At 39.2% G+C, this 14,279-nt stretch overlaps 1 protein-coding gene across 11 annotated transcripts in view; it reads left to right on the top strand.

The window, feature by feature from the left end:
* PDS5B (PDS5 cohesin associated factor B) overlaps positions 1 to 14,279 on the top strand; it is a 205,264-nt gene that overhangs the window by 132,594 nt on the left and 58,391 nt on the right. For all 11 annotated transcript variants that reach the window (XM_064269928.1, XM_064269922.1, XM_064269925.1 and 8 more), the window contains one exon: positions 12,710 to 12,833. In XM_064269928.1, the coding sequence (XP_064125998.1) occupies positions 12,710 to 12,833 (124 nt within the window). The remainder of the gene's footprint in view (positions 1 to 12,709; positions 12,834 to 14,279) is intronic.

Genomic DNA, 14,279 nt, shown 5'->3' with positions numbered 1-14,279 from the left:
TCTGACTCATGGTGACCCCATATGTGTGGAGTAGAACTGCCCTAGAGGGTTTTCAAGGGTATGACTTTCAGAAGCAGCTCCCCAGGCCTGTCTCCTGAGGCACCTCTGGGTGGGTTTGAACCACCAACCTTTTGGCTGGTAGTTGAGTGCTTAACCGTTTGCATTACCACAGATACTAAATCCTGATAAAAGGTAACCATCTTTTCCTCCCCCCCCCAAAAAATAATAAATAACTAAGACAAATCTGAATACTATTAACGCTAAAATCATAAGTAAAATATTTTTAAAAAGAGGGTATATTACAGTAAAACAAAAATATAGTATGGCCAAATATGGTTAATTCCAGGAACACAGAAGAGGTTGGTATTAGTAAAACCAATATTTTCTTAGAAAGGAGGAAGCAAAATTATCATTTTTCTTGGAAAATCCAAGAGAATCAACTGAAACACGGTGGCCAAAATAAATCTGTAAAACTCCAAATCTTTCCTTATAGACCACTAACAACCATGTAGGAAATACCTTAGCAGTAAAAACCAGAAAACCTAGAAGTGTACAAGAAATACACAGCCCTATAGTGGTGAGTGGGGAGTGTAACATTAAAGAAAGGCAAGGTAGACCCCCCAATAAATGTTAATGCAGACTGCCTGCCTTGATTTTACATATATTGCAGATGGATGAAAGATAAACTCTTGATCACTCTAAGATTTCAAGTATATAAAATGAATTAATAAAAGTACTAGAACCCTGTACTTTTCTGTAACTCCTTTTTTTGTGGAGAATAGGACACTAATGCCAAGTCATAAATGAAGTACTGATAGATTTGATTATTTTAAAAAATAAGTTTGTTGCAAGAACGTTTCTGAAGTTCCCACTGTGTACCAGGCACAGTTTTAGGTACCGAGGGTATTGTGGTGAGCAGGACAGGTGAAGTCTCCGCGCTTATATTCCACTGGGGGAGAACCACTATTTAGACAAAAGCAAAAATAATGAAATAAGTTGGAAATGCAAATGATATGCTGGGAAAATATTTTCAATTTATATAATGAAGAAAAGGTTAATATCTGTCATGTATATAGTGCGTAACAACGATTGTGAGGATGGCGCAGGACTGGGCAGTGTTTTGTTGTATTGTACGTAGGGTTGCTATGAGTCAGAACTGACTTGACGGCACCTAACAGCAACAACAAGAACATATTGTGTTAATAAAGGAATAGCAGACAAGTCTCACAGCAGAAGACTTGCGAAAGGAACGAACGAGAAATTTACTAATGGGAGATCCTCCCAGATCTTGAAGAGATGGTTATGACTACTAATAGTAATCAAGAAATAGAAATAATTGTGTGATAACGACCAGTGTTAGCTGGCTCCCAGTGATACTCTCTTGGCGTATATATTGGTGCAACTTTTATGGATTGGCATTGTAATAACAGATCAACTTAAAATGTGTGTGGCCTTCGGCTCTGCAATTTCACTTTTAGGAACTTATGCCAGAGAGACCATTTGAGACAGTATCTACATAACGATCCATGGGTGGGGTCCAATCAGAAACCATACTAGTTATTTTAAACATGGAGAAATTGGTATAGATGTTTGAAGGCTGAAAGCATGCGCACGTCCTTTGGCAACCCTGGGATGGTTAATTGTTGGAAGCAGCCACCACCTCTAGGGCTCATGGAGCACCTGGGAAGAAGTGGCATTAAGGGGTACTACCCAGTGGGTAGAAGGCTTGGCATGGCCTGAACTGCCATGGTGAAGGGTGGCTTGGCCGTTTCTGGGGACAGTGAAGTGAGTACCCAGAGGGCCTGGAGAAGCTGCAATGTCTCATTAGAAGAACCTAATGGGAAGCCAGCTGGAAAGGGAGTCTGGGAAATGTAGTTTGCAGATGTACGTTTTCAGCCTTTCTGAGCAGATTGTCGAAGCTCAGGACAGTAGGTAAAGAACCAGCACACCGGTGTTTCTGATATTGTTGTTTAGGCCAAAAAGTAAAATGAAAACACTCTAAATGCCCGCTAGTAGGAGACTGGTTAGGCTAGTTGTGGTAGAGCCATACATAAAGAGCTGTGCGACTATTAAAAAGGATAACTTGAGCAATATTTTACTTAGGAGATTCTCCACAGCGTTGTTGAGTGAAAAAATATGCTTCCAGATACTGTGCATCATGTATTCTTTCTACTCTCACACACATGGGGTTCTCCGCTAGACAGCCCCGGTCACGTATGTGTGAGGAAACCTTTAGGAGAGTGTTCACCAAAATGTTCACGGTAATCACCTCAGGGCAGTGGGAGTTTTTATTTTATTTTATGTTTTTAATATATTTTTCAGTTCCATTTGCATTTTCTACATGTGTGTGATTGCTATCAGGGGAAAAATCCCTTCAGTTGTAAAGAGGAAAATCAACATAATCAATTGAAAAAGAGTGAAGGGATTCATAAATAGGAATTTCTTAATAGAAGAGCAGTCAGAGAAGGTAGTTGTTTTATTTACGTTTCACCGACTTCTAAGACTCTACCCAGAACTTCAGAATTATTAAAATTGTGTGAGTTATTTTCTTCTGTATGTTTATTGGCTTGGTTTATTTCTTTTTTTTCCCCCCTATAATTGCTTATTGAAATAAACAAATACACAAAACTCTGGATAAGTGTAAAATTTCACGTAACTGTCTTAAAAAATGCCAAGCAAAGTCACTTCTTACTTGTGTGTGACCTGTAATTTTTCTCTTGATTACTGAGAACAGAGATTCTCAATGTTTATAATGTAAGATATGATCTGTAATAAGGATGGGTCTTATCTGAAGAGTTTAGTTACTGAAGTAACCACAAAAGTTTCCATTGTACAAAGAAGCTACAGACCATAGACTAAAAAGATAACATTTTAATGAACTCTTAATTTTTAAAAATATATTATCCTTGAAAATTTCATACATAGAGTGAACTCCCATGTATCTACTATCTACCAACCAGCTTTAACAATGAGTAACTCCTGGCTGGCTTTGTTTCATTTGTATCTCTACCCACTGCCCCTGTTCGCTTGAAATTTGCAAGCAGATCTCATACACTGTTACTATGTCATCTATGTATCTAAAAAATAAAAATTCTTAAAAAAAAATCACAAACACAGTTAACAGCAACAACTTTATCATGGTCTGTTAATTTTCTTAAAAATGTAGTGATTTATTTGACAGTTTACTTGAATCAGGGTTTGAATTAAGCTCGCTCGTTGTGATTGGCTGACCACAGCTCCCCTCCAGCTCCCTCTCTTCTTATGAGGTGTTTGATACAGAAACCAGGTTGGTTCTCTTGTAGAGTTTCCCACAAACTGTTTTTCACCATTTGCATCCCTGTGGCATATTTTGGCAGGCTTCTTGAATTTTCTGTAAACTGACAAGTTGAATCTGGAGGCCTGATTGGATTCTGGTTTAGTTTGTTGTCCCAGGACTACTTTGTAGGCAGGGGTGTGCTCTCCTGTCAGAAGGTTCAAACTGTCTTGTCTCTGGTCCTGTGATGTTAGCAGCTGTTGGTACTTGGTTGTCAGTGGGGATGTTCCTATGTCATTCGTCTTCACTTACTAGCAGAACCCTTTTATAAAGAGAACTTCGCATTTACCCTCTGGTCACCCAGTATTCCATGCATATAGGAAAGGCAGGTTAAAGTCTGGATACTTTTATGTTATTTAATAGTCTGGGTTAACTAGCATCTTCCAGAGGCTACCACTTAAGAGCTGTTTTTATAAAACATGATAAACCCCACGGGTTTACATGTATTTTCGTTCAATCTGTTTGCAGCCATCACTCACTCATTGATGCCCAGATTGTCTCATCTGTGACCTTGAATCGGCCCCTGAGTCTGTCCTTTTGAGAAACCCCAGTAGTTCCTGTTAATTTCTTTGCCATCTTGTATGACAAGATGTTCTGGGCCCATTTTGTACGTATCCTGCCCCAGGCCTGGAACCAGCCGTTTCTACGAGGAGCCCTGGTTCCTGGGAATGGGAAGTGGTATAAGAAACCTCACTGTGAGTGCTCTGGGCACTAATTGCTAGTGTGCGGGTCATGTTTCTAGGATGTTGCAGTAGACACGGCTAAAAAATCCTTTTTGAAAGGTAAAGTGCATCATGCCTTTATACTGGTACTTCCAATCCAGAGCCAGGACTACCGCTTTTTTACTAAACCTTTTTGATTTTACATTTATATGTCTGTTCCCCATGCTGAGAATTCATAGAATGGTAAAATTATAATATTCCGTAATAATGGTTTGCATTATCTCATATTACAGCCGTAACAATCTCAGATAGCAGTAACACACCAGTGTGATTCCTAGAAACAGCTGTTTGTTTAGGCATTTCTCTTTTGTATTAAGGGATTTTATAGGCACATTCTCATGTTTTAAAAGTTACTTGGAATTATTTCTCTTAGGGTAGTTATGCCACAAATTGATATACTCTTTTGTTGATTTGTTTTGTTTTGTTTTTTTGGAGGTTGCTTTTTAAAAATTTAATTTTTTAAAATTGTGTAAGATATTCACTGGTTCTAAAGTCAGATTTAAAAAGCAAAATGTCTTCTAAGAAGTCTAACGGCTGTCTCTTGATGCTCTACCTTGTTCTCTTCCCAGTAGATGAGCATGAAGACAGAATTATCCTTCCATCACGCGCCGGCCTGTATTTAAATGTGTGTGTGTTCATATACCCCTTTGACAGTGATAACGTACACTGTACATACGTTTCTCTGTTCTGCATTTTACTAACTGTATACACTTGCACTTATTCTATAGTGCAATATAGAGATGCTCTCATTTATCTCGTGGCTGTATCATAGTTTATTTAACCATTTCCTTATTGGTGGGCTTTTGGGTTGTTTCCAGTATTGTAAACAGTCCCGCAGTGAATACCATATTTTTATGCAAGTAATGAGCGCCTTCTGTGTTTGTCTGCTAACCACACCCAATCAATGCATCTTAGATGGCCACTTGCTAGTGTTTAAGACCCCAGACGCCACTCACCAAAGTGGGATGCAGAATGTTTTCTTAATACATTTTGTTATGCCAGTTGATCTAGATGTTCCCTGAAACCATGGTCCCCAAGCCCTGTCCCTGCAACTCTGGCCTTCAAAGCATTCGATTGTATTCAGGAAACTTCTTTGCTTTTGGTAGTCCAGCTGTGCTGACTTCTCCTGTATCGCGTGTTGTCTTTCCCGTAGTTCTCGTCTACTATCTAATCAGTGAATACTCCTCTCCCACCCTTCCCACCCTCGTAACCATCAAAAAATATTTTCTTCTGTGTTTAAACATTTTCTTGAGTTCTTACAATAGTGGTCTTATACAATATTTGTCTTTTTGCAACTGACTGATTTTACTCAGCATAATGCCTTCCAGATTCCTCCATGTTATGAGATGTTTCACAGATTCATCATTGTTCTTAATTGTTGTGTAGTATTGCATTACCTGAATATACCATAATTTATTTATCCATTCATCCGTTGATGGGCTCCCTGGTTGCTTCCATCCTTTTCCTATTGTAAAAAGTGCTGCAGTGAACATGGGCATGCATATATCTGTTCGTGTGAAGGCTCTTTATTTCTCTAGGGTATATTCCAAGAAGTGGAATTGCTGGATCATATGGTAGGTCTATTTCCGGCTTTTTAAGGAAGTGCATAATTGATTTCCAAAGTAAGAGTCACCAGTTTTAAGTGTACAATTTGGTGAGTGTTGACAAATGTATACAGTCATGCTAGTGCCACCACAGTGAAGATGTACCTGTACCCATTGCTGTCCAGTCGATTCCGGCTCATGGCGAGCCTCCGTGTTACAGAGTAGAACTGGCTCCATAGGGTTTTCTTGGCTGAAGCAGATCACCAGGCCCTTCTTTTGTAAAGCTGCTGGGTGGGTTTGAAACGCCAACTTTTGGTGAGCCCCCAAGTGCTTCACCGTTTGAACCCTCACAAAATATGGAGGCTATCAGTACTCCCTGGAGTTCCAGCTTGCTCCTTCTGAGCCACCTTCCCATTCACCCCCAGGCCTCTGGCAGCTACCAGTCTACTTTCTATTTAATTTTGCTTTTACTAGAATTTTATGTAAATGGAATGATGCAGTATACACCTGCCACTGCCACTGCCGTCGAGTCAATTCTGACTCATAGCGACCCTATAGGACAGAGTAGAACTGTCCCATAGTTTCCAAGGAGCACCTGGTGGATTTCAACTGCCCCCCCCCCCCCCGCCCCTTGGTTAGCACCTGTAGCACTTAACCACTACGCCACCAGGGTTTCCAGTATACACCTACTCCTCAGTTATTGACTGTCTTGTCATACTGTCTTGTGCTGTATTTACATGACAGTAGTTAAAAATCTACTATTTTGCTCATTAACGGGGGAGCGGGTCCGGTGGCCCCACGCCCTCCCCTCCCTCCTGCCCCCTCCTCTGTGGCCATTGCCACCAGCTGGGCGTGCAGGCAGCACTGAGCCAGCAGGCATCTGTTCTGGGTTCCCAGGTCCTGTGCAGCCCGAGGCCCCGCAGCTCAAAATTGCTGTGGGGTGGGAAGGGAGGAAAGAAAGAGGTATGGGGAGGGTGTGGTGGAAGAAATGCCTGCAAGTTTAATGACACCCCAAAGTGAGCTGAACTGGGCCTGAAGCCTCCGCCTGGGTGGGGCTGGGTGTGTGGCAGCCTGATCTCTGGGCCCTAACCATGTTGATACGTGAGGAGTGAGTGTGTAATCGTTCTGTCAGACTTCTTTTACTTAGCATAATGTGTTCGTGATTCTCCACGTTACTCTGCATGGTGGTGTTTGCTCTTTTTATTGCTGAGTAGTATTTCCTAGAATAGATACAGCACATTTTGCTTATCGTTCACAGCTGATGGACATTTAGATTGTTTTCAGTTTTTGACTGTTATGAATAAAGCTTCTTTGACAAGTCTTTGTGTAGAGACGTTTTCATTTTTCTTGGGTAGTTGCCTAGGAATGGAATTGTGGGCTTGTATGTTAAGTGTATGTTTCACTTTATAAGATGTTGCCAGACCGTGTTCCGAAGTACACCATTTTGCATTCCTACCGGCAATTTTGTTCTGTATCTTTATCAGCACTTGGCATTGTCAGTTTTTAAAATTTTAGCCTTTCCGATGGGTGGGTAGTGGTGGCTAGTGGTATTATCATTGTGATTTTAACTTTGCATTTTCCTGATGACTAGTGATGTTGAACATCTTTTCAGGTGATTTTTGGTATTTATATATGTTCCTTGGTGAAGTAAGTGTCTGTTAAGATCATTTGCCCATTTTTAAAATTGGGTTGTTTGTCTTCCTAATGAGTTGTAAGAATCCCCTATGTTTTTTGGATACAAGTTCTTTATTAGATACGTGATTTGCCTATTTTCTCCCACTCTTTGGCTTGCCTTTTTATTTTCTTACCAGCCTTTTGAAGAGCAAAAGGTTTTAATTTTGATTCTTTTATAATTTGTGCTTTTTGTGTCCTTAGAAATCTTTTCCTAATCAGAGATCACAAAGATTTTCTCTGGTGTGTTTTGCAGAAGTTTTACAGCTTTAGCTCTTATATGTATGTCTGTGATCCCTGTTTAGTTGGTTTTTGTATGTCGTTTGAAGTAAGATCAAGGTTCATTTTTTTCCCCCATATGCTATTCAGTTGTTCCTCTACCATCTGTTGAAGAGATTACCTTTCCCTGTTTAGGTAATTTGGCATTTTTGTTGAAAATCAGTTGGCCCATGTGTGTATGTGTGTTTCTATGGTATTGACTGATATCTTTTCTCACACCAATCTCACACTTACTGTAGTAATTCTAAATCACTGTAAGTCCTCCAACTTTGTTTTTCTTTGTAAAGTTGTTTTGGCTATTCTAGGCCCTTTATATGTCCAGAAATTGTATAGTCAGCTTGTCATTTTCTTCAAAAAAGCCCACAAGGATTCTGATTGGGATTGTGTTGCCTTGGACTACTTTGCCGAGAATGAACATATTTATAGTACTGGGTCCATCTGTCCATGAACATGGTATAGCTCTTTAGTTAAGTCTTCTTTAATTTGTCAGCAGTACATTATAGTTTTCAGGGTATAGTCTTGCACTTTTTTTTTAATTGTTGAAAATATACACAGCAAAATGTACAACACTGTAACAATTTCTACATGTATAATATAGCGACATTGATTACATTCTTTAAATCGTGCAGCCATTCTCACCCTTCTTTTCCAATTTGTTTCTCCCCTATTAACGTAAACTCACTTCCCCCTCAGCATCCTGTCTGACCTTTGAGTTGCTTTTAACAATTCAGTCCCATATAATAAATTCTTTAAAAGAGTTCAGTGCTCACAGCAGACATTCTTTACTAGATAAGCTAGACAGTTGTTTGGTTTAAAGAAGGCTTCTGGGAATATTTTTGGGTTTTGGTTTCAGGGTTAAAAATTATCTCAGAGCAGGAGTTTTGGGGGATCATCCAGCCTCAGTACCCCCAGAAAGTCTGGATTCCATGAGAATTGAAATTCTTCTCCACATTCTCCCCCCTTTTGATCAGGCTTCTTTAGAATCTTTGATCAAAACGTTCAGTAATGGTAGCTGGGCACCGTTTAGTTCTTCCGATCACAGGGCAAAGGAGGCAGTTGTTGATTGTGGGTTTTTTTGTAGATGCCATTTATCAGTTCGATGAAGTGTCCTTCTGTTCTTTGTTACCTCGAGTTTTTATCATGATGAGTGTTGAGTTTTGTTGAATGCTTTTTCAGCGTCTATTGTGATGATCATATGGTTCTTCCCTTTAAAATTACAGTGACGTTTGAATGAAAACCTACCTTGCATTCCTAGGAGAAAGTCTATTTGACCATGATGAGTTCTCTTTATTATATGTATATTGTTGGATTCAGTTAGATATAATCTTGTTAAATATTTTTGCATATGTCATCATGAGGGATGTTGTTCCATAGTTATGTTTTCTTGCATTGTCTTTGGTTTGGTATCAGAGTGATGCTGGCCTCACAAAGTGAGTTGTGAAATCTTTTCTCCACTTCTTTATTCTGGAAGAATTTTTTGGAGAGTTTGTGGTATTATTTGTTCTTCAAGGGTTTGGTAGGATCCACCAGAGAAGGAGGTCACCTGGACCAGAGTTTTCTTTGTGGACCAATGCTCAACTTCACACCCAGTTCCTTTAATAGGCACTCAGTTTATCTGTTTTTATCTTGAATCAGCTTTGGTAGTTTGTTTCTTTCAAAAATTGGAATTCGTCAAGTGCAGTGGAACATTCACCAAGAATGTTTCATTTGAATTGTCGGATTTATTGGCATAAAGTTGCTCATAATAGTCTCTCATCCATTGTTTGAAGGATCTGAAGTTGTCATCTTTCATTGCTGATACTGATAATATACGTCCTCTTTCTTTTTTTCCTGATCAGCCTGGCTCAAAGTTCATCAGCTTTATTGATAGTTCAAGGAACCTCATTTTGTTTTCATTGTTTCTATTTTTTTATTTTCTTTTTTAAGATTTCATTGATTATGCCTACAGTTGTCTTTTGGTATCCACAGGGGATTGATTCCAACACCGCCTGCAGGTATCAAAATCCTCATATGCTCAAGTTCCTTACGTGAAATGGTGTAGTGTTTGCATATAACTTGTGCACATCCTCCCCTAGACTTTAAATCATCTCCAGATGACTTATAATACCCAATACAATGTAAATACTATGTAAATAGTTGTTATACCATATTGTTTAGGGATTAATGATTTAAAAAAAGTCTGTTACTGTTCGTTTGTTTCTGAATATTTTTGGTCTGTGGTTGGTTGAATCCGCAGATGCGGAACGTGCAAATCTGAGGGCCGACTGTATTTCATTAATTTTTGTTCTTTGTTGTTTCCGTCTGTCTGCTTACTTCAAGTTTGTTTTGCTCTTCTTCTAATTTCTTAAAGTGGAAGGTTAAATCATTGATTTGAAATGTTTTCTATTATAAAATTTTCACCTTATAAATTTTTCTTCTGCTCAGAATAGAATCCTAGATTGTCAGTTCTTTTAGTACCTAAAAGAAATCATTCCACTATCTTCTGGACTGAATTGTTTTTGTGGGAAAGCGTTCTGTCATTCCTTATTCCTCAATGTATCTTTCTTCTCGGACTGCCTATAAGATTTTCTCTTTCTCACTGGTTTTTACCAAATTGATAATGGCATGCCACGGAATAGCTGTTACTTCTGCTTGAGATTCTTGGATTGGTGGGTTTGTGATTTTCATCAAATGTGAAAAAAAAAAATTGAGCTATTATTTCTTCAAATATTGTCTCTTCCTATCTTTTCCCAAGGTGCAGTGAGTACCTTATTTTATGGGACTCCAATTACATGTGTTTTTGACTACTTGCTACTGGCTTACAGGTTAATGACCTTTTTTTTTCCTCCTCTCTTTCTCTCATTTTATTTTGCAGTTTCTATAGTTATGTCTTCAAGTTTATTCATCTTTTCTTCTGCAATACATAATCAGATTTAAATTCCATCTAGTATACTTTTCAAGGAGCCCTGGTGGTACAGTGGTTAAGCACTCTACTGCTAACCGAAAGGTTGGTTGTTTGAACCCACCAACTGCTCCTTGGGGGAAAGATTTGACAGTCTGCTTCTGTGAAGATCATAGCCTAGGAAACCCTTCCACTGTGTCCTATAGGGTTGCTGTGAGTCAGAATCACTTCTACGGCAATGGGTTTTGGATAGTGTACTTTTCACCTCAGATATTGTGTTTTTCACATTTAGTAGTTTCATTTGGGTCTTTTCTGAAGATTTCATTTTTGTCCTCATCACGCTCATGGGTTCCTGCACCTTCTTGAACATAGGGAGCACATTTATAACAGCTGTTTTGATGTCTTTGCTAATTCTGTCATTTGTGCCATTCTAGGGCTGTTCATTTTTCTCCTGACCTGTGTATGTTCAGGGATGTGTCTGGCCTACTGGTTTCCAGACATCCTTTTCCTGGTCCGTGGTAGTTTCTTCTCATGTGTGGCACACATCCAGTCAAAGACTCACTGTCCTGTAGCTTCCCCCTCTCTAGTCCTGTACCCTAAAAATTGTAGCTTCGTTGGTCTCCCTGAACTCCTACCTCTGCCTCCCTCCACTTGGTGAGTGAGACTACCAGGCTCCGTTTGGGTTCCTTCTTGCACAATGTCTGGAAGCTACCTCCACGCAGCGAGCTGGGGCAGATGTAGGGCTCTTCTTGTTTCTTCCCATCTCTTAGGGATCACAGTCTTTGCTGAGTATTGTCCAGTGTATGAAAGCTTTGTTTAATGTAGCATCCTGCTTTCTGGTTGCTTGAGGCAGGAGGCTAAATTGTCCGAGTGACTCCATTGTGATCGGAAGCAGCGGCCCTCTCAGGTTAGCTGTAATTTGTGTTTATTTTCTTAGGAGTGAAGTGTGCATCTTTTCAGGTGTTGCACCACTGCACCACCAGGGACCCCCTCAGGGGAACCTGCCTGCCTCTTTCTGAAGAAGTTTTTGCACGGCTTTATGTCTAGCCTATCTTTCTGTGGCATGCTTGGTCTTTTCATTCTCCATTTTTAGAAGATCTTTATGTGTTAGGGATGAGTATTAACCCTTTTTCTGTAATACGAATGCACGTTTTCACCCTCAGTTTGCTGTTGCTGCCTTTTATGAGACACTGTTCGTACTGTGGTGACGTGTCGGCCCTCTAAATTCTCGCTGCCGGAGGTGGGTGTTGGGCCATGGCGGAGGGGGGGATACAGAAGCTGCTTTTGCCACAGGATGTTTGAATGCTGGTTGTGCTGAGAGCTTCTGCTTTACTCAGAAGCCATTTTGAGTTTTCGAGAAGTAAGAGTGTTCTTCCAGCGAGCTACATGACCTCCTCCCCACACCCCTCAGAACTTGGCTCAAATGTTAGTTTATAAGAGAGATGTTCTATAACTACCCTATTTAAAATCCGAACAGTCTTCTACACTCCCCCCCGCCACCATCCTCTTCTTCTGTTTTTTTTTCTCTTATACCTGTAGCCGTTGTTGCGGTGGTGAAGCGCTCGGCCGCTAACCAAAAGGTCGGTGGTTCAAACCTACCACCTCCTCCATGAGAGAAAGGTGCGGTAGACTGCTTCCGTAAAGAACTCTGTGGGCAGTTCTCCTCTGTCCTGTAGGGTCGCTATGAGTCAGAATCGCCTTGACAGCAACGGGTTTTTATAGCCGTTACCACAATTTGACGTACCACATGTACTGCTTGTTTACGTGTCTCATTTCTCTTGTCCCCTCGTATGCTGGTAGCATGAGGCTGGGATGTGGGGCCCCAAGTAGCACCTGGCACACTGAAGCACTCAAGAAGGTGTTGGTTAAGTGAGCAGATTGCCCTTTTAGGTGTGTTGTTCTGGCACAAAGCGGAGGGTAAGGCTGAGGAGGCAGAGACCTGAGAACAAGGGAACAATGTAGGTGCCATCACAGTGGTCTTTGTGTAAGGGTGCAGTAACAGCCGTGAGAAGGGAAGAGAAAGGCCTCCTGGGGACAGTGCCAGAGAGGAGGGATTGTGTCAACAGCTTGTTTGTGTTTATAATTGTTGAATAAAAAGGGAAAAAAACCCAAAGTACTTGTATTTAGATTATGTTTTTAATAAAGATGATTACCAAGTAAAATTATAGACTATTGAAAACGAGTCTGAGTAGATCTTGTGACGTTTTTTGTTCTCACAAAACATTAATTCAAATATGCAAACATTAAAGTTTCTAGCATAAGTCACATTGATGTTTCTGATTTATTTGCTTTTCTTCAGAGCCCTGCTTCCTGTTTTACATCACAAATCTAAAAAAGGACCTCCCCGACAAGCCAAGTATGCCATTCATTGTATCCATGCAATATTTTCTAGTAAAGAGACCCAGTTTGCACAGATATTTGAGGTAAAGAGAAAAAAAAAATTGTTTTATATGTTGTCATTAATAAACAAATGTTGATCGTACTGAATGTTCACATTTCGTGATGTATCATTGTATAACAGTTTTTTCAGAATTTGAATCTGTTAAATAGCTTTGATAAGTAGTTAAAATATGAAAAGATCTGATTATTTACATGTTGAATGTTAACTCAGATTCAGAAATCAAACAATTAGGTTGTTTGGCATTGCTTTATAGATTTAGTAATTGGAGAGTCTTTTCATTAACAAATAATTCCATCTAAAAATCATAGTTTTTGGTGGTAGGTAACAGATAAGTGTTATGTCCATTTATAGTGTTGACAAATTTGAATTCCTTATCTGAGACACTGCTCAAATGGAGGATGTTGTAAAATCAACATTTAGTTTGTCATATAAAGTGAATGAGTTTATACCTTTGTGACAGACCTAATTTTATGTCAAGAGAGGAAGTATGCCTTTTAATATATATTTCAAATTACCTTCTTTATACTTTGAATAACCATTCCCCTTCTAAGCATTGTAGTTTGATTGCAGTCTCTTACAATTAGGGTTTTTTTTTTTTTCAGTGCTGTTACTCTGTATAAAAGCTAAACAGAATATGTATTAAATCCAAACTTATAATTTTAGTTCAGGAACCTTAAATGAAGAGAAGACAATTAGGAAATTATGCTAAAGCTCCCTACTATAAATGCTTTCAGGATCACCTCTGTTTCAGAAACGTATATGCTCACTTTGCCATGTTTTCATGTATAATTGCCATGCTGTTGGATTATGTTAAACAACCAAAAGAGGAAGAAAAGTAGTTTTCTTTAACTATCTTTAGAATAGCTTTTGGTAGCAAATAATTTATGTCAAATTTTGTGTTTTTATTTTTTTCCGGGGCCGGGGGGGGAGGGAGATGTTGTGTTTTTGTGTACGAGAATGTCTTCAATAAATTCATGTTGATTTATAGAAGCTTTTGTTTTTCTGGATTAATCTCCTTTTTCTTCCTTTCAATGATGATGATGAGGAAGATGATACTGACCCTAACCTGCATTTGTAGGGTACTTTTGTTTTCATTTTGATAGTGTATCTTATTTTGTTTGATCTTTAAAAGAACCTTAACCTTGTATGTCCGACTTACAGGATATGATGTTGGCTGGCTTTCTGAGAAAAGGTTTCATAGAGATACCTGGCCTTTGTGAAGTTCCACTAACCCAGGGTCTGGTCTCTGTTTTGCCTTTTCAGAAATGGTTTTATTAACTTATTGTAGAAGATGATCAGATTCAGTATAATAAAGTAATTGACAATAACTACTATATCAGATTTTTGTTTATAATATAAATGAACTGGCACTTGGCTTAGTATGCAATGGAATAGTGAGGGAAGTTGTCAAGAGTAGAAAGAACTAAACCCATTTAAACATATTTTTTGACTAGGTAAAACCTCATAT

Source organism: Loxodonta africana, chromosome 17 (genome assembly GCF_030014295.1).
Source record: "Loxodonta africana isolate mLoxAfr1 chromosome 17, mLoxAfr1.hap2, whole genome shotgun sequence".
NCBI lineage: Eukaryota > Metazoa > Chordata > Mammalia > Proboscidea > Elephantidae > Loxodonta > Loxodonta africana.
Note: the sequence above shows the minus strand (reverse complement) of the source record. Positions and strands in the feature narration are given on the sequence as shown.